The 25,831-nt window shown below is 36.6% G+C and overlaps 1 protein-coding gene across 1 annotated transcript in view; it reads left to right on the forward strand.

Annotated features, from left to right (window-relative positions):
- The first annotated feature begins 1,510 nt into the window (after positions 1-1,510).
- Positions 1,511-25,831, forward strand: part of MYO1E (myosin IE) — a 46,703-nt gene continuing 22,382 nt past the window's right edge. Inside the window, exons 1-9 of the mRNA XM_072399089.1 lie at positions 1,511-1,544; positions 5,335-5,531; positions 6,844-6,930; positions 7,983-8,150; positions 12,355-12,440; positions 17,315-17,396; positions 17,483-17,589; positions 18,383-18,481; positions 23,931-24,075. Of these exons, the coding sequence (XP_072255190.1) occupies positions 1,511-1,544; positions 5,335-5,531; positions 6,844-6,930; positions 7,983-8,150; positions 12,355-12,440; positions 17,315-17,396; positions 17,483-17,589; positions 18,383-18,481; positions 23,931-24,075 (1,005 nt within the window). The remainder of the gene's footprint in view (positions 1,545-5,334; positions 5,532-6,843; positions 6,931-7,982; positions 8,151-12,354; positions 12,441-17,314; positions 17,397-17,482; positions 17,590-18,382; positions 18,482-23,930; positions 24,076-25,831) is intronic.

The following is a 25,831-nucleotide window of genomic DNA, read 5'->3' on the forward strand; positions in this document are numbered from 1 at the left end:
AAATTGATTTACCTATAAGGAACATTTTTTTTTTAATAAAAGTATTACATTGTTACCTGCTTGATACTTGGGTGCATTTGCTTTTGTAGGAAGCCTGCATTGCTGCAGTCCTCCTCGGTCCAGTGAATTGAGTTTTCGGATTGCTGGTTAGCATCCAGTTCTGCAACATTACTGACCACACATCACTTCCTTTCTCATTCATTGTGGTTTATACAAAGCTTTGTAGTTCCAAAGACTACAAAGGTGATGTAATTACGTTAAATGATTTGCTGGTGGCTCTGAATATTTTTAGTTTGAAAGTAACAGGGTTGGTATATGGGTGTGACTTGCTGCATACTATGTTATATTGCAGCATTCATGTTCTGTGTCCATAATGTTCCTTACTGGTTGACCGCATGTTTGGCTTTATACTGCTTTTGCTGTTAATAAGTCAATGGAAATGTGTTGATGTGGGCAGTCAGCATACAACATAGTCACGTTACGTTAGTCTTATATCACAATATATATGGGTATTGTGGTATTAGGATCTGACGTGGGATGTGGACCAGAATTCCCAGCCATTCTGAAGATAGGTATAATATTGAAATGAAGGTGATGTCCTAAGTGGGGGACAGAAACTTTATGGCTATAGAGCAAAGATTTTGAAAAGGTAAAAGAGAAGGCTTTCAGTGCTTTGTTTTTTTCTAGAATTGTCTTTTAATCCAGACTTTTATGGATGCAAACATTGTTCTGTAAGTATCTCTCACTATTACCCTGCAGTTTCTGAGCATTCTAAAAGACAGCTGACACAGTTCCAGTTACATATCATTCTGTACCCAGTAAGGATATTTTTTAGAGGATAAAATATTGTGGTATAATGGTGCTGTTTTACTTTTTCATGTTGAATAGGGAAAATACTTTGAGATTCAGTTCAGCCCTGGGGGAGAACCAGATGGAGGAAAAATCTCCAACTTTTTGCTGGAAAAATCTCGGGTGGTGATGAGAAATCCAGGAGAGAGAAGCTTTCACATTTTCTATCAGGTATTGCTATTATCATCTTTTCTTTATAAGGTTCCACTGTACTCCACAGCATTGGGTAAAGCCACAAATGATTTAAGTGTTAGGCTTACAATTCTGACAAACATTTTACAATATGCATGTGCCAAAACTCCCGGCACCCTGCCAGACAATGTTTCATCTGAATTTGCCCCTGTTGGAAATATAACATCTATTTGTTCCAAGAGATTATTGACTTTGAGGCCTCTGCTTTGGTCAGTAGGAATGTTTGGGTGTTAATGTGATCTAAACATTATTAAATGTTTTCAGCACACTCCCAGGTCAGCAGATGTTACTGTTGTTCCAGTTTTTCAGCAGCTGGTGCTTGGCAAAATGTACAATGAAGCACTGCAAACTAATTATTATACAACAACTTCTACAGATGACAAGTTTGTCTTGTCTGTCTAATCGTCTTGTTTGCTTGAGAAAATAACATCTTAAGTGCCAGATATTAAAATATAGACATTAATTCATCATGCAGTTTATCCAAACAGAATATGAATCCCTTCGTAAGACTTTATAGAAAAGAATATGGTATATAGAAAAATGAATAGTTGAACTCAATAATAAATAACTCTTAATTAAAAATCTAACTTGTAATAAAAGGTAGAAATAATTTTTATGTCCACATAATTATTCTACTATCATGTACTGCTCATAATATAAATTAACTACAGCAGATCTCCTAACACTAAAAAGATTTAGTGTTAGGAATTCCTTTTAAGATGTTCTCAAATTGGCCGTATGATTCATATTGGTGCCCTTCATTGACATAAGCTGCCATACAGGATTCATCCTTAATTGGATCAATTCACAACTTCATTCAACCTATTCAATGTAAATCCTAACCATCTACTAAAAATCTGTTGATCTTACTACAACATACTGCAGTAGATTCATGGTTGATTTTTTGCAAACGATCACAATGGAAATCTACTAATATATTTTCTTAATCTCTTAATTAATTGAGATAAGTGTATGTTTGCATGCTTTCAAATTTGATTAAACAGAACCCAGTCGGGTACTTTACTATCAATGTACATTTTCCAACCTGACCTAAATTCAACTTTTTCATTCGTTTCTCATAAAAAGTTATATTTAGCAGCAAAGATTTCACCTAGGTTAGGATTTATTTTTTTCATTATGAAATAGCAATTTGACTTTTGAAAGCCATTGTTTGCTGTTTTTTTCTTAAGCTATTTTGGTTAATTCTCTTTATGGCTGGCATCCCTGAAAAGGCTAAAGATACATAGCGTAGAATGTTGTGATCATTACTTAACCCATTACATGTTACCTTAGTACATTTTTTTTTTACATTTGTATTTTTTTATATAACTGGGGTGTTCCACATTGCTTTACATAGTTACTAACTGTATATCAAAGGAGCTCACAATCTAATGTCCCTACCACAATCCTATGTTCCCTACACGGGGGAAAGTGAAAATTACAAATGCAAATTAGTGATTGCTTCCATGCCACATTTCCCTCTTTGTCATCCTTTAGACCTAGGAATAGAGAAATTCATCCACATTGGATAACATTGCTATTAGGCAGCACTGGAACGGTCTGTGGTAGCTCCTGTTCCTGTCTGAGTACAGATACAAACAACAATCAAACTCTGTTCCAAGTTGGGCTACATCAGCTTAAGCATGTCTATTCACAGCACAAGCACTATTCACAGCACTTACCTATTTCAAATTCCCAAATTCAGCAGTACAAAACATGCACTCTTATCCTATTGCCACAATCTAAATACAGAATTATAGCAGCCTTCAGTTAGCGTTGTCATCGTTTTAGATCTGATGTTAAGCAGGCGTGCTCTGCTGCTCCAAACACATTACGGTACTTGTGAAAGAAAAGAAAAAACTCCTTGGCCGATGGATTATTTCTGCACATGTGACTGCCGCCTGAAGACCTGTGCCTGGTCTGCTTCCATACTAAATGCAGTTATAATGATACTTAGGTTTTTTTGTTTAGATAAATACATTTTTCCATGCATATTTCAAAATCGTGCTAATGATTTTTACTAGGTCCTTTTATGATAAAAAGTTCTAGATTTTTTTTTTATCCTTAAGCCTAATATTCAGCCACACTGTTTTTTCCCCCTTTGTATTCCCTCTGTTCAATTAATAGCACATGTTTTATAAGCCTTCATGTATGGGTTATTAACTAAAAAAATAATACATACAGCATGCAAAAGAGATTTCATCTGAAAATTAGGACCATCATTTTATTTATAGTAAATCAGGAAGCACCCTTATTTTATATAAAATGACTTTTTTGTGTATGCCAAGATGATGTCGGATCTTCCTATAACCGCCTTGATGTCCATATGTGTAGCAGAAATCCTGGCTGTGTCCAATAAATCTTATCTGAAATTTCAAAGATCCGGATAGATTAAGATATTATGTATTGTACTCTAATGTTCATATATCTACTTCCCCTTTTAAAAGGTCATGAAATCAAAAGCAGAAGTTCTCTATGTACAGCATTTAAAATAATGTGGAAGAACATGGAAGTGTCGTACATTTTTCTGATCCTCTGATTATTCCATACTTATAGCAGAAATAAATGGGCCTTTAAAACAGGAAGTTTGCCCCCCACAAATACCAATTTATAAAATTTATTCTAAATTGCCCCTAAATCTGTTCAGGATATAAGTGGAAGGGATCATCATCATCATCACAAAATTGTTATAAGGTCTCATGGCTTTCTAACTTTCATAGTAGAAGTAAGCAACATACATAGAGCAAGGCCATTCTAAATCTCTTCCTTCCAAGACAGCACAAAGTTTTAAAAGAAATATTAGGAGGGACCTAGATAGTAGATGCAGAGCAATTACATAACGATTATCATCCTAATTGTTTATTATCACAGAGCCTGTACTAAAGTGCCCCCCTAGCATTTTAAAATATGGATGTGATATATACTGTATATAGTAACAGGTTTTATTGTGTTCATATCTAAGCATCAAAGACAGGATCTCAAAGTAATCTGTATGTTTCTTTTATGCTTTCTTGTAAATAAAAGTTTATTTTATTGTAGAGGTAGTTAAAAAGATTATACAAATGTTATTTATCTTGTAGTTATCATTCAGCCATTGCAATTAGTGATCAGGGATATCAAGTTCATGTACTGATTTACAGGAAGTGTATGTGAGTTGTATCTACTGGATGGCTCATTATGCAGGAGTCCCGTTCCTAGCTCTACATTATCCTCAACCCATTATTAATGAATTGAAAGCAGATGCAGTCTTTAAAGCCTGATGTACCACCTATAATAACGGCAAGACAAGAGAAGGGTTAAATGTCCATTTGCTAATAGTAAAGTCGTATCTCAACCTTCTGTAACAGAAATTGCCTCACATGATCATTGCATCCAATTTCTAATTTGCTTTCATACTTCTAAAGAGTTTTGTGTGCAACATTGCTGTTCAAAGACTTTCCTAAAACAAATGTTGGCTGTTTATTTAAAATAAACATTTAGTCTTGTTTTCACAGCACAACTCAATAAGATGTATGACCGTACCAATCTTTGCTAAGCTCCATTGGTGTGATGAAACATTAGCAGTAATGTGGTCTGCAGATATATACAGACAGTGTTGCTGCAGTCTGTTCTTAATTGAGAACAAAGGGCCAGGGGGAAGTAAAGTACTCTTTAATGCTTATAAATTGTTTCCAACATCCTAAAAATATTAGAGTCTATACCGTCTTGTTAGCAGAAGTGCAGTTGGAAGCTCATTAAACAAAAAAGTAGATGCAGAAGAAATATGTCGCCCTGCTTGTTTAGAAAACGTAATCTGTGCAGTGGAGTGATTTAAAAAGCTGTAGTTCAATGGATGAGTATGTCATATGGTATAAAGCCCTCTTCTTTTTGCTCCAGAGCTGCATAAATCATGACCTTAAAATACACATTTGATTTAGCAAACTTATTTAACTATCATTTTCATAAACACACAGATGATACTCTAGGGACTGTTGGAGGCACCTAGAATATCATGCTGTCTGTGTTTACCACAGTAATCATAGGTAGTTATTGTTAACTTCTGTAAATGAAACTTAATTTAAAGAGGAACTGTATGTGACTGCTAAAGTTGTGTGAAAGTGCTTACAGCTTGCCAGGGATGAGGACTCCCCAATACTTTTTTGGGTTCACAACTGATGGTGATTCTAATGTCCTTTATTGTCTGAATATATGTTTTTCGTGTGTGTATGTGTATATATATTGCCTGTGAACTCTGGTTATACAAAAATGACCTGAATATTTGTTCTGGTTTGTAAAGGTCTTTTTTGTTTACAGTTTTAGCATTCCCTACATTCCTTCTTGGGATAAATGAAAGTCGCTTAAAGGAGAAATTGACAAGCAGACAGATGGATAGCAAGTGGGGTGGCAAGTCCGAGTCAATCAATGTGACTCTGAATGTGGAGCAGGCCTGCTATACTAGAGATGCCCTGGCCAAAGCACTTCATTCTCGAGTCTTCGACTACTTAGTGGATGTAAGTTCTGTCCTTGTATTAGTGTTATGGAGATTTCAGCATAGCATTACCTTTTTTCTGTGTAATCTAACCGTCATTATAATCTTTTACGGTTTACCTTTATTGTGCTACTTTTTTTTATTATTTTGCAGGAAAAAAAGTATGATTTATTAGCATTTTGATGCCCACCTTCCAGGGTTTCTTTTTATTAGAAACAGTCCCTCACCCCTCCATAGGTAGTATACGACACAGATCTCATATGCTTTGAGGTCTCCCACTACAATGCCTGGCTCTCTGCCATGTTAGACAATGTTTACTTACAGTTTTCCTCATGGAGTGGCACAACTGAACATTTCATGAAGATAAATGAGGTAGCTGAACTGGGCTCACCCATTCCTCCCTGTAAAGTGTGTAGCTGTGTCTGTTCACTGAAGCACAGACGCCAGGAAGAAAAAATTGTTTTAGTGGTTCAAAGTTTCAATGATTGCCATTGTTTTTTTTTTGTTTGTTTTTTTTTATCTTTTTCGACTAATGACCCCTGAAAAAAAAAATGGCCCCATGGCCACCATGAAAATGGCATTGACACCATCTTTGGGTATAAGATCCCTAGATCTGCCTGATTAGGCAGATTGACAATTAGGGGTGATAAATAGTAAGCTCTTGCCGTTTTTTATACTTGATTCTTGTCTTTTTTTTTCCAGTTCTGCCCATAGCATTGAAGAATAAATTCACATGTTTTAAACCGAACTAATGGGTTCATTTAGAAAGCAGCAGTATAGCCTCACTGTGGCTATGCCAGTGCAAGAAAGAATTAAAAGAATTCACCCATGTATAAAGTACAGAGGTCCACTCTACAGATGTGCATTGTGCTCCACTAGGTTTGATAGCCCTGAGCTGAAGGGGACAAAAACATTAAACAAAAATTTTTTTGCTAACTTCACCCTGCATGGGTGATTCCCTTTTAATATTATTTATTTTAGAGTATTTATATAGTGCCGACATGTTACGCAGCGCTGTACAAAGTCCATAGTCATGTTACTAGCTAGAGGCACACAATCTAATCTCCCTACCATGGTCACATGTCTTTAATACAGTCTAAGGTCAATTTTTTTGGGGGAAGCCAATTAACCTAACTGCATGATTTTGGAATTCCCTTGCCTCTAAATATTTTGCAACACCCATATGAGTATTTAGAAACATGTCCATTATTTAATTTTTCATTTGTGTCTTGTTAGGTTTTTCACTGTCACAAATTGGATAAGATTAATTATTTAGGTATTTTTCAGTTATTTATTTGTACCTGTTTTATAGTTTTATGTGCTTTGAATTGCAGGAAGAATATGTACAGGAAGGCATTAGATGGACCCCAATAGACTATTTTAACAATAAGATTGTATGTGACCTTATTGAGAATAAAGTGGTAAGTGTGAACAGAACAATGTTTCTATGAATGATTTTCTCATATTTGGATTATCTATTTATTATGTTGCAAGTATTCCTTTTTCTAGATTTAAGGTATTTTTTTATATTCCTTTTTAAAGAAGATTTAGGATTGATTCTTTGCTGACTCCTTATCTATGTACTGTAAAAGACCTGTTTTCAGACCACAATAGCTCAGGCTTAAATTTATACACACAATTAAATGAGTTAGAGCAATGATTCAAAGAAATGTCTCATCAGCTATCAGATGTCAATATTTCACTGTTTAAATTGGCTACAGTAGACTCTCGACTAACCGGCCTAATGTGGTGCCAAGGTGGGCTAAATAACAAAAAAAGCCGGAGAGCAGGCAGCATAGATGTCTACATGTGCACCCTGCAGAAACACCGCAGCAGACATCCGCCCACGCCACCCTGGCATTTTAGAATGAAGATTGTTTTTTTTTTTTCCAGACTCTGTACTAGGCCGGGTAGTACGGAGGCTGGATAGTCGCAAGCCGGATAGGCGAGATCCTACTGTACGTACACCTATTTCAGGTTTGACAACCATCATCCTTGGTGGAAACCGTTGCTTTTATGCAGTTAGGCTTGAAAACCATCCCTAAACCCAATAAAGTAATACAAGATTGAAGACTTATTCGATCAGCTTTTTTGACTTCCACATTTGACAGTCAGGTTCATTTTATCACTATAGATCCACTTGATTAAATGGAGAGCACTTTTTATGTCAAGCACTTCTTCATTCTTTGTTTGACATTACCTGCTCTCTGAAATACAGCAGGGCACAACAGACTCCTCTCCTTCTACATATCTGTGAATGTTACAATTATGTCTAGAGCTGTCCTATTTAGGTTTATGGAGAGTTCTGTTTTGAGTCAATGATGGGAAAATCTGGCTGTCCAGAGTCGCTGCCTCCTGCATAGGAAGGGGAGATATGTACAACTTTTCTTCCATTACAAAGTATTGTTAGTACTGTATAAAAGTGTACTATAACAAGGTTTGTTTAATTTGTATCACTTTTTATGCTTTCCAGAACCCACCAGGTGTAATGAGTATTTTGGATGATGTATGTGCCACAATGCATGCAGTGGGAGAAGGGGCTGATCAGACACTTATGCAAAAACTCCAGATGGCTGTGGGGACCCATGAACACTTCAATAGCTGGAACCAGGGCTTTATCATTCATCATTATGCTGGAAAGGTAGGCCTGAATTATCTGCAAGAATATTAGAAACAGAATGTAGCAGTCACAATCATTTCTGGTATGTAAAATTGAAAGCAAAGGATTAACGCATAATAATAACAGAAAACAACATACATCCAAACATCAGAAAAAATAATGTTTCTGGTTTGCTGAAATGTAAGATGAATTCTTAGAACATATTCAAAACTACAGTGCATATTTCCAAAAGTTATGTGTAAGGTGAATGGTTTTGGCATTGAAATCTTTTCACATGAGCTTGACCTAATGCAGTAAATGTATTGTGTGAATGTTTAACCCAACAAAAGTTGGGAAATGCTTAACATGCAAAAGCAGCTTTCTCTTTGCTGTATGTGAGGTTGGAGAAAATTGCTCCCCCCTGGTCTGTCACTTCTATAATTTCATGTATATTTGTCCTGCCACTGTGCCAACATGGTGCCTGAAGCTGCTTTTTATGTCTCTGTCTTGGTGGCTTCTGGCACCATAATTAAAAATGGGGCTGTTTTCAGATTCCTAGGTGGTAACATATAATACGATGCACAACATAACACAGTGGTGGTTAGGTGTTTGGAAATAGTATGACTTCTACTAATTGTGTAACACACTGAAATAGATGAGATATATAAAGAGGTTTCATGCAGCAAGCTATTGGCAATGGTGGGCAACATATAGAACAGGCAAAGTAAGAAAGAAGGCATGGGAAGGGGGGAGGGGTGTAGCAGAGGTCAGCAGTTTCAGGTGCTTTATATTAGGGCGATGCCTATAGCCACATGACTAAATGATATAAAAGAATAAATCTAACACTGTTGTCAGCTAAGATCAACTTTACGAGAAAAATACAACAAATCTAACACTATTGTCCAGAAGGATAAAAAGTAACGCGTGGCAAACTGGGTGTTAAAGTGTCTGTGAAACTTGAAAATAAATTTGGACCCTTTTGTTCTGTTCACTGTAACATCAAATGTGTTTTGTTATATTAATTTATGCAAGAATGGGCAAAAATTACCAGTTGATTCCGCTAGAACCCTAGTGAACGGATTACTTATTGTGTTCTCTGCCTGTGCTGATTGTTAGCTTTGTTCCATGGTATCTCTCTGGACTGCAGAACATCTCCCCCTATGTGTTGAAAGATAGATGTTCTGTAGTTCTAATCAATTCCTGTCCTAGGATAACAACACTGCTACTTCATATAATATGGTCATGTTAGGTAAGTGTGGTTCTTGGCAGGATCACTAGGTACAAATGAAAGAAGAAAGATCTGCGGTTAGGTTAGGTAATACAGCTGCCAATATAATTACATTTTTGTTCTTAAATTAGCAAAATTGTAAGTAAATCTAGATAGTTCTGGATGATAAATGGATTTCAAAATTGATCATTTGAATTGTGTATGAGTGTGGCACACACCAACTTCTTCCTTGGCATACAACTCTGGCTTTATCGGATAGCTTGTTGGGTCTCCACGTTTTGAACAAAATTAATCCACAATTAATCGGTGCAGTCTGCATGGTCAGATGTTTTGCAGCGTTTTCATTTTTTTACACTGACGTCCGAATCCTAATAAACCTGCCACAGTGTTTATTTAATACTCCCTTCTATGTGTATGCATTTTGTTTAATTGCCCAAGAATGTGCTGACAGACGTTCTCACTTTGCCTTGTTCGCTCATTTCTTTAGAATCATGTTGCGGTTACCAGTAAACTGAAAAGCAGTTTTAATTTTATCAACAGCATGAAAGTGAAAATTACAAATTAAAGCAATTTGGGGATTTAAATTATGGCTGAAAAAAAAAGCTCAGGAAGTTGTTCATATTCCTGTAAAAAGAAGTGATTGAGAGGCTCGCTTTATGTATGGTTTAACTTTTTTTTAGATATTCAGCCCCATATTTTTTTTTTTAGAAAGCTGAACATGTATTATTTTAAGCCTGTGGTCATTGTGATATTGTGACCATACAATATCATAAATACATATGTTGAAGCTAATATAATTCATGGAAATAAAGCTGATCCTTAGCTAAAAGGCTAATCAAACACTATAGGTAGAATATATAAATAAGACACCCCTCCGATACATGTCAGTCCTTTTAGAGAGCTCATTTTTCACTATTGCAGATAGTATAAAACTGTCATGGCACTGAATCACTTTGATTATAATTTATTTATAGACTGTTTGTTGAGCTGACTTTTTATATGTTTTTTTACTATATCCGTACAAATACAAAAACAGCACTGGGTTTTTGAGGGTTCTTTTGTTGTTATTCTGTCTCTCACAGCTACAATAAACCTACCATTACCATTATAGACTGGCCATTTCTTTGACAGAGGGCAAACATACAAAATCAGCAGGGAATCAAATACTTCGTTCCCTCACTGTATATTAAAGCAAATGACTCTGCAGTTTTTTATTTTTTTTGTACTATAAGTTTGTATGTTCTGTATTTATCATTGTATTTTTCAGGTTGATTTATCTGTACTCTGTGCACTGTATAACTGTATCTAAACAGTGTTGTAAAATAAACTACAGACTAGATATAGTGCTCTTTTTATAAAACGGGGACTAGGAAATTCTCTCAAACAATTCCTTGTGGGAATCTTCAAGGTCCATGTGTTTCAATAGCAGTAGTTGGTTTCCACAAGGGAATGTTTGAGGGAATGTCAGGTTCCCTGTTTTATAAAAAGGGTGTGCACAACAGTTGAACATTTTGTCAAATAGGTTGATATAGTCATTACTTAAAAGTAAACTGTAGTATCCAGAACAACATTTCCTAAATTGCTATTAGGCACTGCCAAAACAGAGGATCAGGGCACCTCACAGGCTATGCTGGATATGGTTTCTCTGCACCAGATAATTCTAAAATGGGTTTGTTCCTTATAAATTCCCAGAGCCTGTAAATGGTCATAATCCTATTACCATATTCACATTTTGAAGTAACTGATGTCTTCTAATTGAATGGTGTCATTGTCTGACCTACAATGTTAGGAAGTAGAATTAAAGGGAGATTATTTTTTAAGCTATTCTTTCCTGACAATGTCGTTTTATTTTTTTAGTCCCCACCTGCATCCTCTTTTGGTTTTACAATATTGTTAAAACCTTTTCAAAATAAGCCACAGTTGGTAATAAAATACAGTCCAGAGCATATCTGTAAAGGAAATCGGTCCCTTTGTTGTGTTAACCCTATTTAGTAGTGTTCATGTTCAGACTGCAAAAAATGTGTGTATCTGGACCTTGAGCCATTATGAAAAATATCTACAGATAAGACCAATCAAGTGTGATATTGTTAGTTATTAAAAGGACACTCCGGGTCGTGTTCTCAAATAAAAAATTGCAATTCTGCAGCAACACAATTAGGCAATGCCCCATCCAGGGCCTTTAATCCCTTTCTCAGGGAAAACTGAGGTACATGCGGCCAAATATCCTACAAATATGGCAAAATTAAATTTTTACACAAGAGAGTTCCAAAGTGGTACTTTCAAGGGCTATATCATTATTTTTTCAAATCAAAAATTTTATTATAACAAAACAAATAATTAAAGTTCACAAAAGCTGACATATATCCATAAAGAACAATGTAACATTATCTGCATAGTTACTTTTCCTCAAAAAACCTTCCACATCAAAAAAAATGTTTTCTATAGAAGGTAGCAAAGAGTATCCTGCATACGACGTGTTTCGCAATGCTGAGGGTGCTTCTTCAAGAATGACAATATTAGGATACGTTGAACAGATCTAGACAAAATATATAGACAATATGTAAGCAGTTGTTCAATATACAACATCCATATATAACACGGGTACAAATGAAAAATCATACTTGTATGCAAGGTTTTGAGTACCCACTCTATATCTCCTGGTAACAGGAATCAGTAGTTGCAAAAAGTCCACACAACATCCCCAGGGAGTAGACAACAGCCACCCAGCTGGTTCAGTGGACTTCAAAAACAATATGAATATATTGAAATTCCTTTAACAGCTAGAATTACTTTATTAATCCATATAGATGACATGGATTTTATATACGGTATATAAAAATATGGCATCATATATTTCATTCTGCCACTATATTATATATATACAAGTTAGGGTAGCCTGAGATGGATAAAGATTTGGATCTGTCCCTTTCTTCTCTAAATTAGCAAATCCCTGTTTTCAGTTTACAAGTGCTATGGTTTCATTTTACTTTGACCTGTAATTTTTATATTGTTTTTCAGGTGTCCTATGACATGGATGGATTCTGTGAAAGAAACAGGGATGTCCTATTTACAGACCTCATTGAACTGATGCAAAGTAGTCAACTGTAAGTACTATGTGGCCATCTCTGTGTCTATTGATTAATGGGGGTTTTAGCAGTCAGTCCGTGTGTTTGGGTCTTCTAAAAAAGACCAAGGACATTTCAGCTGAGGAAGAAGTCTAATTCAGGGGTGTCCAAACTGTTTGCAAAGAGGGCCAGTTTTTGTGAGGTGAAAATGTGTGGGGGCTGACCACTAACCAGGGTTAGTGTGGGCATGGTCTGTGTGGGTCCCGCACAGCACACACCCACCAGGGTGACATAAGGGAAGTTCACATGCACAAAGTCTGACGTCAGTACGGGGTCCGTGCTAAGCATGTTCTTGGAGTCAGAGTGGGCATGGTCCGTGCAGGTCCCGCACAGCATGTGCCCACTGTAATGACGTAGGGGATTCCCTGTAATGACAAAGGTTGGGGGCCAGTGGAAATCTGAACATGGGCCACAATTGGCCTCTGGGCTGGACTTCCGACATTCTTGGTCTAATTGATGCAGGTTTCCATCAACCATGGAATGAGGCAGGTTCTATTTCGCTTGCCTCTGATGCTTACTGTTAGAAGCTGACTATGTACAGTAAAATCAGCATACACATTTATAGTACAGAAGAGGAGCCCATACAACTGTGCAAGACTGAAGTCTAATAGAAGGCTGGAGTTCAGCTAAAGGGTGTAACACTGTAAATGGGTGTAAATACAGATCTGCATTGAGTCTTATAGGTGGCTAGAATTAAGCTTTAAATTTGTCCATGTGTCTAGCCATAAACAAACACTTACACTTTCTGTGGTGCTGTGATCATTCTATACACCAACTACTGGGAATTAGTTGGTAGGTATAGATTTTAATTTGCTGAAGGTTAGTTCACATGCTACATCTTTTCTTTCTTTGGTTCCATGTCCTGTCCTTTACTAGTTTTACCAAACCCTATTACACTCTATATATAATCGCTAGTCTTATTTGCAGAATGTTAAGTTGAATCGGGGTGGATTTTACATTCTAAAAGCGGTAATCCCGAGTCACACTTGGGGTCGCTTTAAACCTAAAATAACCCCACTTACCTTGTTCCATCCGTGTCACCGGCGTCCTGCTGGTCCCCGGGGAACACGTCCTTCCTCTTTGGTCTTCAGCTGGCGAATGCAGAGACGATCTCCGGGGGTTCCCGGTGATGTCAGTGCGGGCAGGAGGATCGGCAGGGAAATTCAAATAATTTTGTATTGGATTCAATACAAAATAGCTGTATTGAGTCCAATACACACAAATCTTTATATAATATATATATATATTATACATGCTACTGTACAGTTTTATTACGTTTCACTATTTTTTTTATTAAAAATTAATAATAAATTTATTAAATATTGGACATATTTCGGTGAATTATAGCCTACAATGTAAAATGAATTTCCATGCGAAAAAATGTCGGTTTTCAGGGAGTTAAGGGCCTGGTCCACTCAGTAAACAAAGCAATCTAAATCTTTTGTTCTCTAGGTTGTTCTGCAATCCACAAAACTTTCAGTTGTTATTCTTTGAATTAGAACTTCTTAAACAGTAATAAGTACTTCAATAAGTACTCTTTTGCTTTAAAGGAAACAAGACTTAATGAGTTGTATAAACTGTCTGTAACAGCTAAACGAATCATCTTACTGTCCCACCCAATCTACACAACAAATAAATGTAACCTTTAAAAACAATGCTTTATACTGACACGCATTGACATTAGTTAGCAATTTAACATCTTTTTGCAGCCTCTGAAATTATTTGCAGACTGAAATTAAAATCCGTACAGAATTGCCATTTACTAAGTTTTGGGGGTGACATATTAAAGATCTTCTCTATTTGTGTCTATCTATACTATTTGTCTAACAGTAAGACCAATCGGCAAGTATATGGTGTGAAAAAGTTGTTTGTTTTTTTTTTTTTTTTTTTTCGACCCCCCAAAATTTGTGCCTGTTTTTTTCCCCCTATCCTCTAGGCCGCCTCTGAAAGTTTTTTTTTTTTTTTTTTTTTTTTGCATCCCCCAAATATTTGCAAGCTCTCTTTACCCTCTACACTTCAGCACTGTCCTCAAACTTTTTTGTCTCAAGAAGCCTCGCCCATACCAGTTCAACAAGTGTATGGTAACAGCCAACTGCTGCCAGTTTATCAGACTGGAGAGAAGATTTTGCAGCCACTATATGCGTATAGAAAATGAACATATCATTCGGTTGTCAAATCATGCTTATTTGTCCAGCTGCTATGGGAAGTCTTGGTCTATGGACATTTTTACATATCACAAGCTCTAAATCTTTTCTATTGTTGGAACACTTGATAAGCAGAAACATTTTACATCTGTCTACTTAAACCAGTTTCCCCTGCCTTGATATTATGCTTGTTATAATACTAACTACAAGCATGATGGCATGCAATAACTATCTTTCTAATCAGTTTTCAGAGTATGTCAGTATAGGTAATTGTTTTCCAATTAATAAAAAATGGTGGAGGGATGTAAAAAATGCATAAAGCCCTGAGTGGAAGATTTGGCAGTGATAATGTCACTTACAAAGGAGCATACAGGGCATCTCTCCTCTCCTATTACATATTTGTCCATTGTGCATGATGCATTAAAAATAACAAATCCAAGACATAATTCATTTATTGAAGAAGAATTTTGCTTGCACTCTTATTGTTTGGTACTCTAGCACACCTTCCATCTGCATAGCAATCATCTAATATATACATTAGTTACCAATCACAATACCAGTTACACAATGTTTAGCTGGCTGTATAATTCACATGGCAGAACTTCAGATGTACACACGTCAGATGATTCTCTGCCTATACAAGCCTCAGGGCTCGTCTCGGAATAGAATCTGACGTGTACAGCGACCAATCCACATTCATGGATCTGTCCTGGCGGATCCATGAACGACAGAAGACGAATCAGGGTGCCGCTCCCTCATTCTCTCCCTTCCCTCTCCATAGAACAGAACGTGCTGTATGTACAGTACTCGTTCATTCATCTTTCAATCTTTTGTCGTTGGAAACTCTTGTGAAAGATCTTTTCCAACAACAAAAATCTATCATGTGTAAACAGCCTTAAAATCCAGCTTTTTATCTATTTCTAGGTAAATCTTTTTCTCTATCTTATCTATTTTTCCATCAGCTGCATTATAACCACATAATAGTACAAAGTGAAAGCACATCACATAATCACATACTTTCGATCAGGATTTACCAGCACGTCCAATACCTTCACAACTGGCCCAGGTTTGGGAAACAATAGGCTGAATGTAAATTTTCTTCAGATCAAAGTCGGAGCTGATTTTATTTTATTGGACTGGAAACTGATCTGAACTCAAGACTGACCACCTGTACCAGCCTTTTTCATACACAAGTTGGTAATAAACTAAAAAAAATACATATTATGAATGTTTTATCTTGCAGATTCTCTCTTAATCCCATAATCCTACATGCACTAGCTTTGCTTCCATTGTCTAATTTTGGTGCATGTCTGTAGTAATTGGGGTGACTATTATAGGATAGGTTATTATTAGATAAATCCATTTGGGTTGGATGCTAATCAGTACTATGTGGAAAGAAGATGCTTCTTTAATTGGTAGGAAATTATTTGTCTAAATGACTAATATGCATCTAATAATAATGTAAAGCATTACATAGCGTCAAGGAAGTATTGCCAAGATGTTTCTTATGAAATGTACGATATAGATCGTATGCAATGACAACTACTTTCAGCGAGCGTAGCTGGCAGACTTCACATCTGCGCTGCCTTATATGACAGCCTTTTTCCGTGTGGATGCTGCAGAAAACCATAACCTAGGGAAGAAATAGTATTTATGGTCTCTAAATAGCCCAAGAGGTTATTTTTCCCAACAAAAGCTTTAAAAAAAATGACTGGTTGTTTTGACAATGGGTTGCTAGAAATGTAAGGAATACGTAGAGTAAGAGCTATTCAGAACCCAAGGTTTTCCCACAAACTAATCTTTGATGACAGTGCGTGGCTGTTATTTATGTCTGTGTACAGTATAATTTGCCCTGGTTTGGACTTCCTGTTAGTTAAGCATTTTTATGTTTTCAGAACAGCTGCATTCGTTGGCGGGGGGGGGTTAAAAAGGACAAAAAAATGAAGGAAATGCACAATCATGGGATTTGTATGCATTGATTATAAATGTGCACCATGCAATTGTGTTTCACAAAACTGAGCAGTTAATGGCACAATTCTACAAAGAATGATTGTGATTGTTTAATCCTTCTTGATTTATTTGTGTGAGTGTTTCCTATACTTTTAGAACACAACATGGCAATTCATACAAAATAATCAGCATTTTGTAGGCCATCCGGAGTTTGGGAATCGTGTTACAGACTAAATGCATAATGAATAAGCTATGGAAACCACAAGAGAGAGATACTCTGTTAGTGCAGCTACAATGTGCGAATACAGCAATGGAGCTCTGACTTAATATTAATGAAAGTGACCATTTAGTGTGACGTGAATCCTTCTGAGCCTATATGTGTTGACAGCAGCTGATGCCATGTGTTCTCAAGGAGAAATAAGGTCCAACCTGTATCTCTAATTCCAGAGAATACATTTGTTTCTAGATTACAGATTACATTTGTAAAGCATTCCCATCTGACATTTTCTGGATGATATTTATTCGTTCATGTCAGATCTTGACTGAAAAAGAGGGTTTGTAACTAATGTTCTAGCATTCATAGCAGTTTTGAAGTTCCATAAAAAAATAAGAATTTGAGTTCAATTTAGGGTTTCACTTCCTTCTTAGGCGTCCCAACTTCTTAAGTGCTAATTTCTAAAACACACCTTGAATACTACAAAGAGTGAGTTGGACCTTAAATTGGATCTTTTTGCATTATTTTTTCATTTTGTCTTTCAGACCTTTCATTAAGGCTTTGTTTCCAGAAAATCTACAAGCAGACAAAAAGGGACGTCCTACTACTGCAAGCAGTAAGATCAAGGTATATTTTTAAAAACCGTATATACTTGGACCAGTAATTGCGTTTGGTAACATTTTGTCAAATAATAATTATTTTACCTTTTACAGAAACAAGCAAATGATTTGGTAAATACATTGATGAAATGTACACCACATTACATCCGGTGCATCAAACCCAATGAGACCAAAAAATCTAGAGACTGGGAGGAAAACAGGTATGTGCATTGTAATGAAATATGAAAGGCTTCTGCAAAGGTCCTCAATGATGGTTTGTCAGTGCAACAGTTGGGCCAAGAATGCAAGGAAATGTTGATTGGAACTGAAAATATTTTTATTCTGGAGATATGTCCTGTTTTCTACCCAAACTACCCCAAGTCAACCAAGCAACATTGATGTTCCATCTGCTGATTCCCAAAATTGTAGTGTTAGCATAAAAGTGTCACACTAATCAACGGTGGTATCCTGCTTATGGTCATATTTGCAGATTATGTGTTTTGCATATTTGTATCTGTATTTTTTGTGATTTGCCACTTATTGCTTAAGTATTTTTTAGGCCTACTATAGAAGGCTCTGCCTTTAAGAAAAAAACTTTAGGGTCCACCTCTCACCTATGCGATAACACAGAGAAACTCATTAACACAGGTTAGCCATTGAGGTTGAGATTTGTCATAGGGCTCATTGTATTAGAAGGACATGAAAAAGCATGATTGCCCATAACGCATCTAAAAACAGATATAAACACTCTCTGAAAGGTTGGAACCCAGCCTTAGACAACTGGGGTTTGATGGAAATTCACAGGCCATATGCCAGTTTTGGGAAAGCATAGTTTAAACTATTCACTGGGGCACTGTTTTGGAACCAGTATTACACAGATCAGGTGTCTGTCCTAAATTAAAGAATCTTTCCTCACTGGAAAGCTCTGCAATAGGACACCAGGAAGGCATTTTGTATATTCTGGCATAACCCTAACCCTTTAGGAATTTCTCACTGGTAAAACTTTTTTTCCAGGGTCAAACATCAAGTTGAATATCTAGGGCTGAAGGAAAACATCCGCGTACGTAGAGCAGGATATGCCTACAGGAGGGTGTTCAAGAAATTCCTGCAAAGGTGAGGATTACACTGTCGTGTTAACTTTCTGTACTCTTTTTTGTAGGTAGACTCATTTTCTGACCTATGAAATCACCAGAGGAACCCCCCCAGCGCTGGGAACGGAATAGTAATGATGAGTTTAGGGGCTGCCACTAGAACCTAACAATAAAAAGAAAGCTTTAGGGAAAGGTATTTTGTTAAAATGTGTATACTTAAAGAGAAACTAAACTGAGAACTGCAAAAAAAAAAATAACACTTACCTCCAATCCCGAAGGGCAGTCCGATCCACCCAAGAGCAAGATCAAGAAATAGGGGGCAGTGCTGCACCCTTTTTTTTTTTTGGGTGTTGCACTAAAAAAAAAAATAAAAAAAAATAAAAAGCAACAGAGTCATTACTCTACATAAAAGGGTTGTCTATGTTTTAATAAAAATGTTTAGTATTATTTTTTTTTCCTGAGAGATTACCTTGTCTTTTTCTCAGTCTAATAGCCCTTTTTGGCATATTCATCCTTCTGGAATCTTTAGATGTTTCCCGGGTATCTGAAAGCTCATTATGCCCTGAAATTCAGCTTTTGCTTTCATGCCATACTGCCTTTTCATCTGTATTGGTCATTAAGGCAACCCATAGTTCCAAAGTGCCCTAAATTTCTGTGAGAGCTTATTGACGTACATCTACAGCTTTAAATGAAGTAGGAAATGTTTTAAACCATGACCTTTTTTTTTCATTTTTTTGCTATCAATTCCTGTTCTGTAGACTGAACCGGAAATGACAGAAAATTCCTCAAAAGTGAGGAAAACATCCTTCTTAGAAAGTTTTTACTGGAATAGGTGGGAAAGCTAGAAGAAAACTTGTCTAGGTGTCTGCCTTTTATTCAGTTTAGGGAATGAGACAAAATGACAGATTTACCTCAGAAAATTAAGCATAAGGACAAATTAAAGCGGAAGTAAACTCAAACCCCACCTAAAACAAAAAAAACACTTACCTTCACTCCTGCAAAGCAGTCTTATCGGTCCAGAGGTCTCTTCCATCCTGTGTCGTCCCAGCATTCGTCTTCGGGCAAGTGCAACGGGCGCCACCATCTTCTCCTCTTCTTCAGGGTTCTTCTTCTTACATCACCCGACCAGATCACAGGCACCAGATCAGGTGACGTACATGGGAAAAAAACTTGCCAATCTCACTGCGCATGTGTTAGATCGGCCATTTTTTTCCAATTTATGAACGGGCTCCTTCTGCGCATGCCCGAGGTGCTCAGACATGCACAGAAGGAGCACCCAAGAGGCTCCGGAGGTGCGTGACGTAGGTCATCGTGCTGCACCTTTTTTTTTTTTTTTTTTTTTAAAAAAAGGATGTTGAAACAGAATTTTTACCTTACATAAAAGGGTTGTGTGCCATTTTATATAAAGTGAAAATTGTGAGTTTAGGTAAGCTTTAACTTTTGTAGGGGGTTTTCCACTAAGAATAAAAACATTTGGCCCAGCACTTCATTGTAAATGGAAAGTTTTGACCTCTGAAATTAAACTGGTTATCTATTTCTGAGCAGCTACAAGTTGATGGGAAGAAATCAGCTGCTAGTGTGTTATGATGTACCAAAGATTTAGCTTTAGAAATATGTTTATGTATGGAGGCCGTGCTCGAAGCTACATGATTATTATTATTAACTTGTATTTATATAGCGCCGGCATATTACGCAATGCTTTACAAAGTCCACAGTCACACTCTCAATGTTAAAATGTATACCCTGCTTAAATGTCCAGTAAAAATGGAGCAAATTAATTAAATACTGAAATTGGTTGCTGTTGGCAAAAATAAAGTCTCACGAGAACACAGCATAAACACTTAGAGGAGATTAGAACTTTCTACCAACACACAGTAGTAAATCAGGATTAGTGTGGTGAAACCCTGTATGTCAGTGACCTCATTTAAGTCTTCAGAGCTTTAGTAAAATGAATAGGTTGTGTAGAAAAACTGGCAAGACTGGAAATGTGTGTTTCTCTATTTGCTGTTAATTCTTCTGACAGCTTCCTGGCAGTGCTGTGTATTCGGAGGTTTAGATAATCATTTCTGTGCAGAATGTTTTATTTGCATGCAAAGATCACAGTGAATGACCATTGTGTTTCTTTATGTAGACCTTTCATATGTGTATAATGGTACATTGTCCTGGAATAAAAGTAATGGAAAACTGGGGATCACAATATTGCTTCTCAATAGGGATCATTGGTTAATTTGCTTGTAATTCTGGCCAATTTGCATTCCTAAATATATTTTGGGGATTACAATCTAATTTGGTGTATCTTTGTATAGAAAAAAAATGAGTGTGTCATCTGCTAGTTGTAATGGGGGTGGGGTTGATGAATGTACATTCTGCACTCAAAGGAACCTAATTTACAGATTGTTAAAGTTTTTCATATTGCACAACACTGCCAAACAATGGCCACCCAGATACTAAGCACAATATGATGTCAGATATTACATATACCTAATTACCTCCCAGTTTCTATATAGTGAAACTGAAATGTCCATATTATTATTGTTATTATTATAAACAGTATTTTTTTATAGCACAATTATTTTACGCAGCTCTTTACAAAGTCCCTACTACTATCGCTAAAGCCCCATACACACATGCAATTCTTGTCATTGGAAAGGATCTTTCACGATCCTTTCCAACGATAAGAACCGCAAGATGCATGAACGAGTGCTGTACATACAGCACCGTTCTGCTCTATGGAGAGGGGAGGGGGAGAGCGATGGAGTGGCACCCTGCTGCGTGCTCTCCCCGTTCCCTTGCATTAGGATCGCTCATCGTCCGTGGATCCGCCAAGACGGATGCACGGACGATGAACAACCTGGGCTGTACACACGCCAGATTCTCGCCCGATATCTGGCCGATGCCGATTAACGGGCGAGAAAAATGTACGCAGCTTAACTGTCCCTCAAAGGGGCTCACAATCTAATGTCCATACCATAATCATGTCTCTGGCCAATTTTTTGGGGGAAGCCAATTTACCTGACTGCATGTTTTTGGGATGTGGGAGGAAACTGGAGTGCCCAGAGCAAACCCACGCAAACACGGGGAGAACATACAAACTCCTTGCAGATACTGTCCCGGCAAATATTCAAACCTTGGGTCTAGCACTGGAACGGCCAGAGTGGTATCCACTGGTCCAACTGTGCTGCCAGATGTTAAAATGTAAATTTAATATACTCTATAGGCTATTAAAAATAAAGATGAGATTTCTATTTAGATAGTAAATTTCTGTAGAAGCTCCCCACCCAACAGTAGGGTTAGAAACAATGGTACACACAAGAGGTGCTAGATGTTGGAAGGGACCAGGATACAAGGGGGTGGTATAGAATATATTTAGATCGGTGGTGAGGTTGCAGTGCGGTTACTGCTTCTTCGTGTAATGGAACTGCTACCTTGGGGGTGATGCAACATGTAGCATCTACCCACAACAGTCCAAAAGAGAATAAATGGAGGCGGCAATGAGCGATTTAGTACTGCTTGCTTCTGCCCGCTGTCAAATCTGCTAGCGCTGATCTAAGTATGATTTCTGTATTCTAACCAGTGCTGTGGTGCCAGTGACCGTACTGCTAGCCAGGTGCCAGCTGCCAGCTCAGTAAAGCTGGGTGGTTAAAACATGGCTGAAAAGTAAATATAGGACTGAATAGCTAACTAACTGGTTGTCTGGGTGATTAATGGCTTTAATATTTTCTAAGTATCTGAATTGGAGCAGATAAGCAATTCTATCTTTTTCCCTGACATCACGGATGTACATAAGACCTGCAGCAGCAGCTCCATTTTTATCTTGGTACAGGTTTCAGTTAACTTATCGATTGGGCATTAAAAAAATGAACTTTGAAGTTTTAACACCTTTGTATGGAAGAAATTTTAGCCATGTTCAATAAGGAAAGTTTACAAGTTAAGCAGAGATAAAAAAATGCCTTTTTATGGCTGTTAATTCAGTGTGTGTGTCTGATATATAAAATTATGACTTCCAGCTGACACAGCAGGCTGCACGTTTAGGATTTGCTATAGGCTTCTGTTATGAAATAAACAGGGGCTCTTAGTCTGATTCCAACAAAAATGATTAATGTACACATCAAAAAAATGTAAGCTTTGAACTTATTGTCTCTTCAAAGATCAGACCATAACAAGTAATATGTCTGTGTATGTATTGATATTTAATGTTTACCTTCCTTCTTTAGGAGAATTTAAAAAAAAAATGTATGTGTGTTTTTATGCTCAGCCAGGTCTAAAGTTTGATATAGTTAATGCTTCTTTATATTTTCTTTTCACAACCTGGTTTGCCCCGCTATTACACAGCAAAGTGTTTCTCCAGTTTATAAAATTGTGACAGGTGACAAAAAAATACATTACAGAGAGAAATGTTCCTTCTCCTGCTTCATTCCAGTGGAGCAGATTACAGCAGTGTAAATCCTATTTTTATTGGAAAATTATTTGTAATTTGGTGAATTGCATTAGGTTTGGCTGGCTGTTTTGTAACATTACTCAAACTATGAAAAATGAGTAAGCATTGAATTGGAAAATGTCATCAGAACCAAATGTTGTTATGACTCAGTTACATAATATAACATATGACGCTGATATATTCATGCTTGAGCTAGTTCAGTAGGTGCCATGTTACCCCTTTGCTATCAGACTTTTTTGTTTACTGTAGCATGACATTTGTAGCATGGCATTTGTTCCTAATCTACTTTTTAGTCACTGTGTTCACTAAGGACATTAGATAAGAAAGTTAAACCAGAATGATAGGAGGCTTCCAATTAATGTATTCTAAAAATACAATAAAAGCATTGTTGAATATTAAGAGGTTATTAAATCATTTATGGCCCGTTATATGTTTAGGAAGCCAATTGCAGACATAAGTGCAAGGCAATCCAGGCCTGTAATACAATAGTAAGCAATAATGATGGAATATGTATGTGATCACTTGTATGATTTCTGTACTTTGCACTTCATTGCTGGTTTTTGCAGTACTGGACTAAATTATTCCCAAGTGTTTTGAAGTTACACATATGTTTGCAAGCATTTTTATGCTTGCAAATGTTTTTATGTTTGCAAGGATATTTGTGTTTCTTCTAAAAGCTTAAGAAGTACTTATGTGCTAATTGATCATGGCCTAGACTGTAATAATAATAATAATTATAACCTATTTCAGGGTTATGTTTGCACTGCATTCATCAATAACATAAGTAAGATACTTCTATGATCTTTTAAAATTGAATGGTAATTTTAGTGTGACCAAGTGTTATCCATACCTTGCCCAATAAAAGCCAGTGCTGTGATGACTATGAGCATGACCTAAGACTGTTCTGATAGGTAAGTGTTAACTAATATTTTGCCTTTATATACTGAACGGTGATTTGATGGAAAATCTTGAAGTGATAGCGAGTTGTTCCTTTTGATGAAACATTTTTAATAAATATTTATTGTCTTTACAGATACGCAATTCTGACCAAAGAAACCTGGCCTGCGTGGCGTGGAGATGAGAAGAAGGGCGTCCTCCACTTACTGCATTCTGTCAATATGGAGCCTGACCAATTCCAGCTTGGGAAAACAAAAGTGTTCATTAAAGCTCCTGAGTCAGTGAGTATCCTGGATACCTAATGGGGATCACAACTGATAAACAAAGCACCATGCAAAAAAGAAATCCTAAAGTAAACTACTTAAGTGAAATTTGTTTAGAATCCACAAAGGAGTTGGATACACAAGTACACTTTCACTTTTAATGTTCACTACAAAGAAGGATCACAGCATGCTAAAAGCCAATAAAAACTAGTTACTGTTACCTATTTATAAAGCTCATTGCCTCTGTGCTGATAAAATGGCTTTCTGAAGCATTATTTTTACTTGGCTGATCACATACTTTGCTTCCATTGACTGCTAGATCCAGCGCTGAAGTTTGTGTCCCCTGGTCTGTCACCTTTCCTTGGCGCTGGATAGCCAATGGGAATCGTCACACACCACCCTGGAGGTGAACACCTTAAAAAGAATGTCTCTGTAATGGAGAAATAAAAAAAAAAAATACTTGGAATCTAGTGCATCATATGGCCACAAGTTAAAGTGATTATTTCTGGCTTTTAAAAGTAGACGTTTTTAAAAAATAAAGAGCCCATGCACTGCAGAACATGCATTTTGGAGCATTAGGTACATTCATTAGGCAGCTCGTTTAAAATTCTTAATTGTTTTGTATTTGCAAAACTTGTAGAGTGAAAAATAAAAAAGAAAATGCATATGTAATAAAGAAATGTATATTTTCTGCCCATATGTACAATGAACAACAATAAAAAGGCAGCTGCAGCTCCTAAACATAGGGATTTACATACGGATTTCCTTCCATCGAATCCTTCCACCATAGAACAAACAACCTAAAAGTGATAACATTGAATGCAGATGTGACACCTTAATAAACGGGGGAAATCAACATTCATTCTACTTCAATAAGTATTCACGCTATGGATTACATATACTTCACTAATGTGATAAAATAGTCACACATGTTAAGAGTTAAAGAAACTTTAATTACTACTAAAACATGTCCTTCAGAGGAAGCCCTTGTGGGGAAATTTGTCAAGGACAGTTTAATGGCATAAAAAGATAAACTATTTGTAAAAGATATTGTACTCTAAAAAAAAAAATGTTTTTTTTAAAGTGTTTATATGTTTTTATACAATGTGTTTTGTATCAAGAATAAAATACAGAAATGTAAAGTTTTTATAAAAAGTATATTGTGGTGATATTTATGTTCACCAAAAAAAGTCCCATTTCCTTCATAGGAAAATAAGAAAATCTTATCTTGTCTGGTATAGAATAATGAAAAGCCCCAAAACAGTACTGTTTCTTCCTCCTCATCCCTTTATGAACCTTTTTTTGTTGTCAGCCTGATGGATGAAAGGTGTGTGTAAGGTATAACTAGTACCCATAGAAACTAACTAGCTTTTATGGTTTATTTTCAAGCCTGGCATGTAAACATGACCGTTTGAACCTTATTGACGTTTGTCTCCTATTAATATCGGGCGTCTCTTCCTCCTTGCTTCAGTTATCTCTTTAGTTTCTTCTGCTTCCCTTTACTACTTTTGTTCACAGTACGCCTGTTTCTAGTAATACTATACTTTGATTCTCTTGCAAGATTCTATAATCTAGATTAATGTTTAACCTAATACACCACAAAAGAGAAATGTCCATTATTTTTTTGTTTTCAGACTCTGCTGAAATTTTGCAGGATCTGCAGTCATATGTAGGGCACCCACCTGTTGCTGCTATGAGGCAATCCTGCTCTTTATGATGGGTTAACCACACCTAAATAAATAAAAAGTGCTAAAAATAATTCAAACACATGGCG

This window comes from Pyxicephalus adspersus, chromosome 2 (genome assembly GCF_032062135.1).
Source record: "Pyxicephalus adspersus chromosome 2, UCB_Pads_2.0, whole genome shotgun sequence".
Taxonomy (NCBI): Eukaryota; Metazoa; Chordata; class Amphibia; order Anura; family Pyxicephalidae; genus Pyxicephalus; species Pyxicephalus adspersus.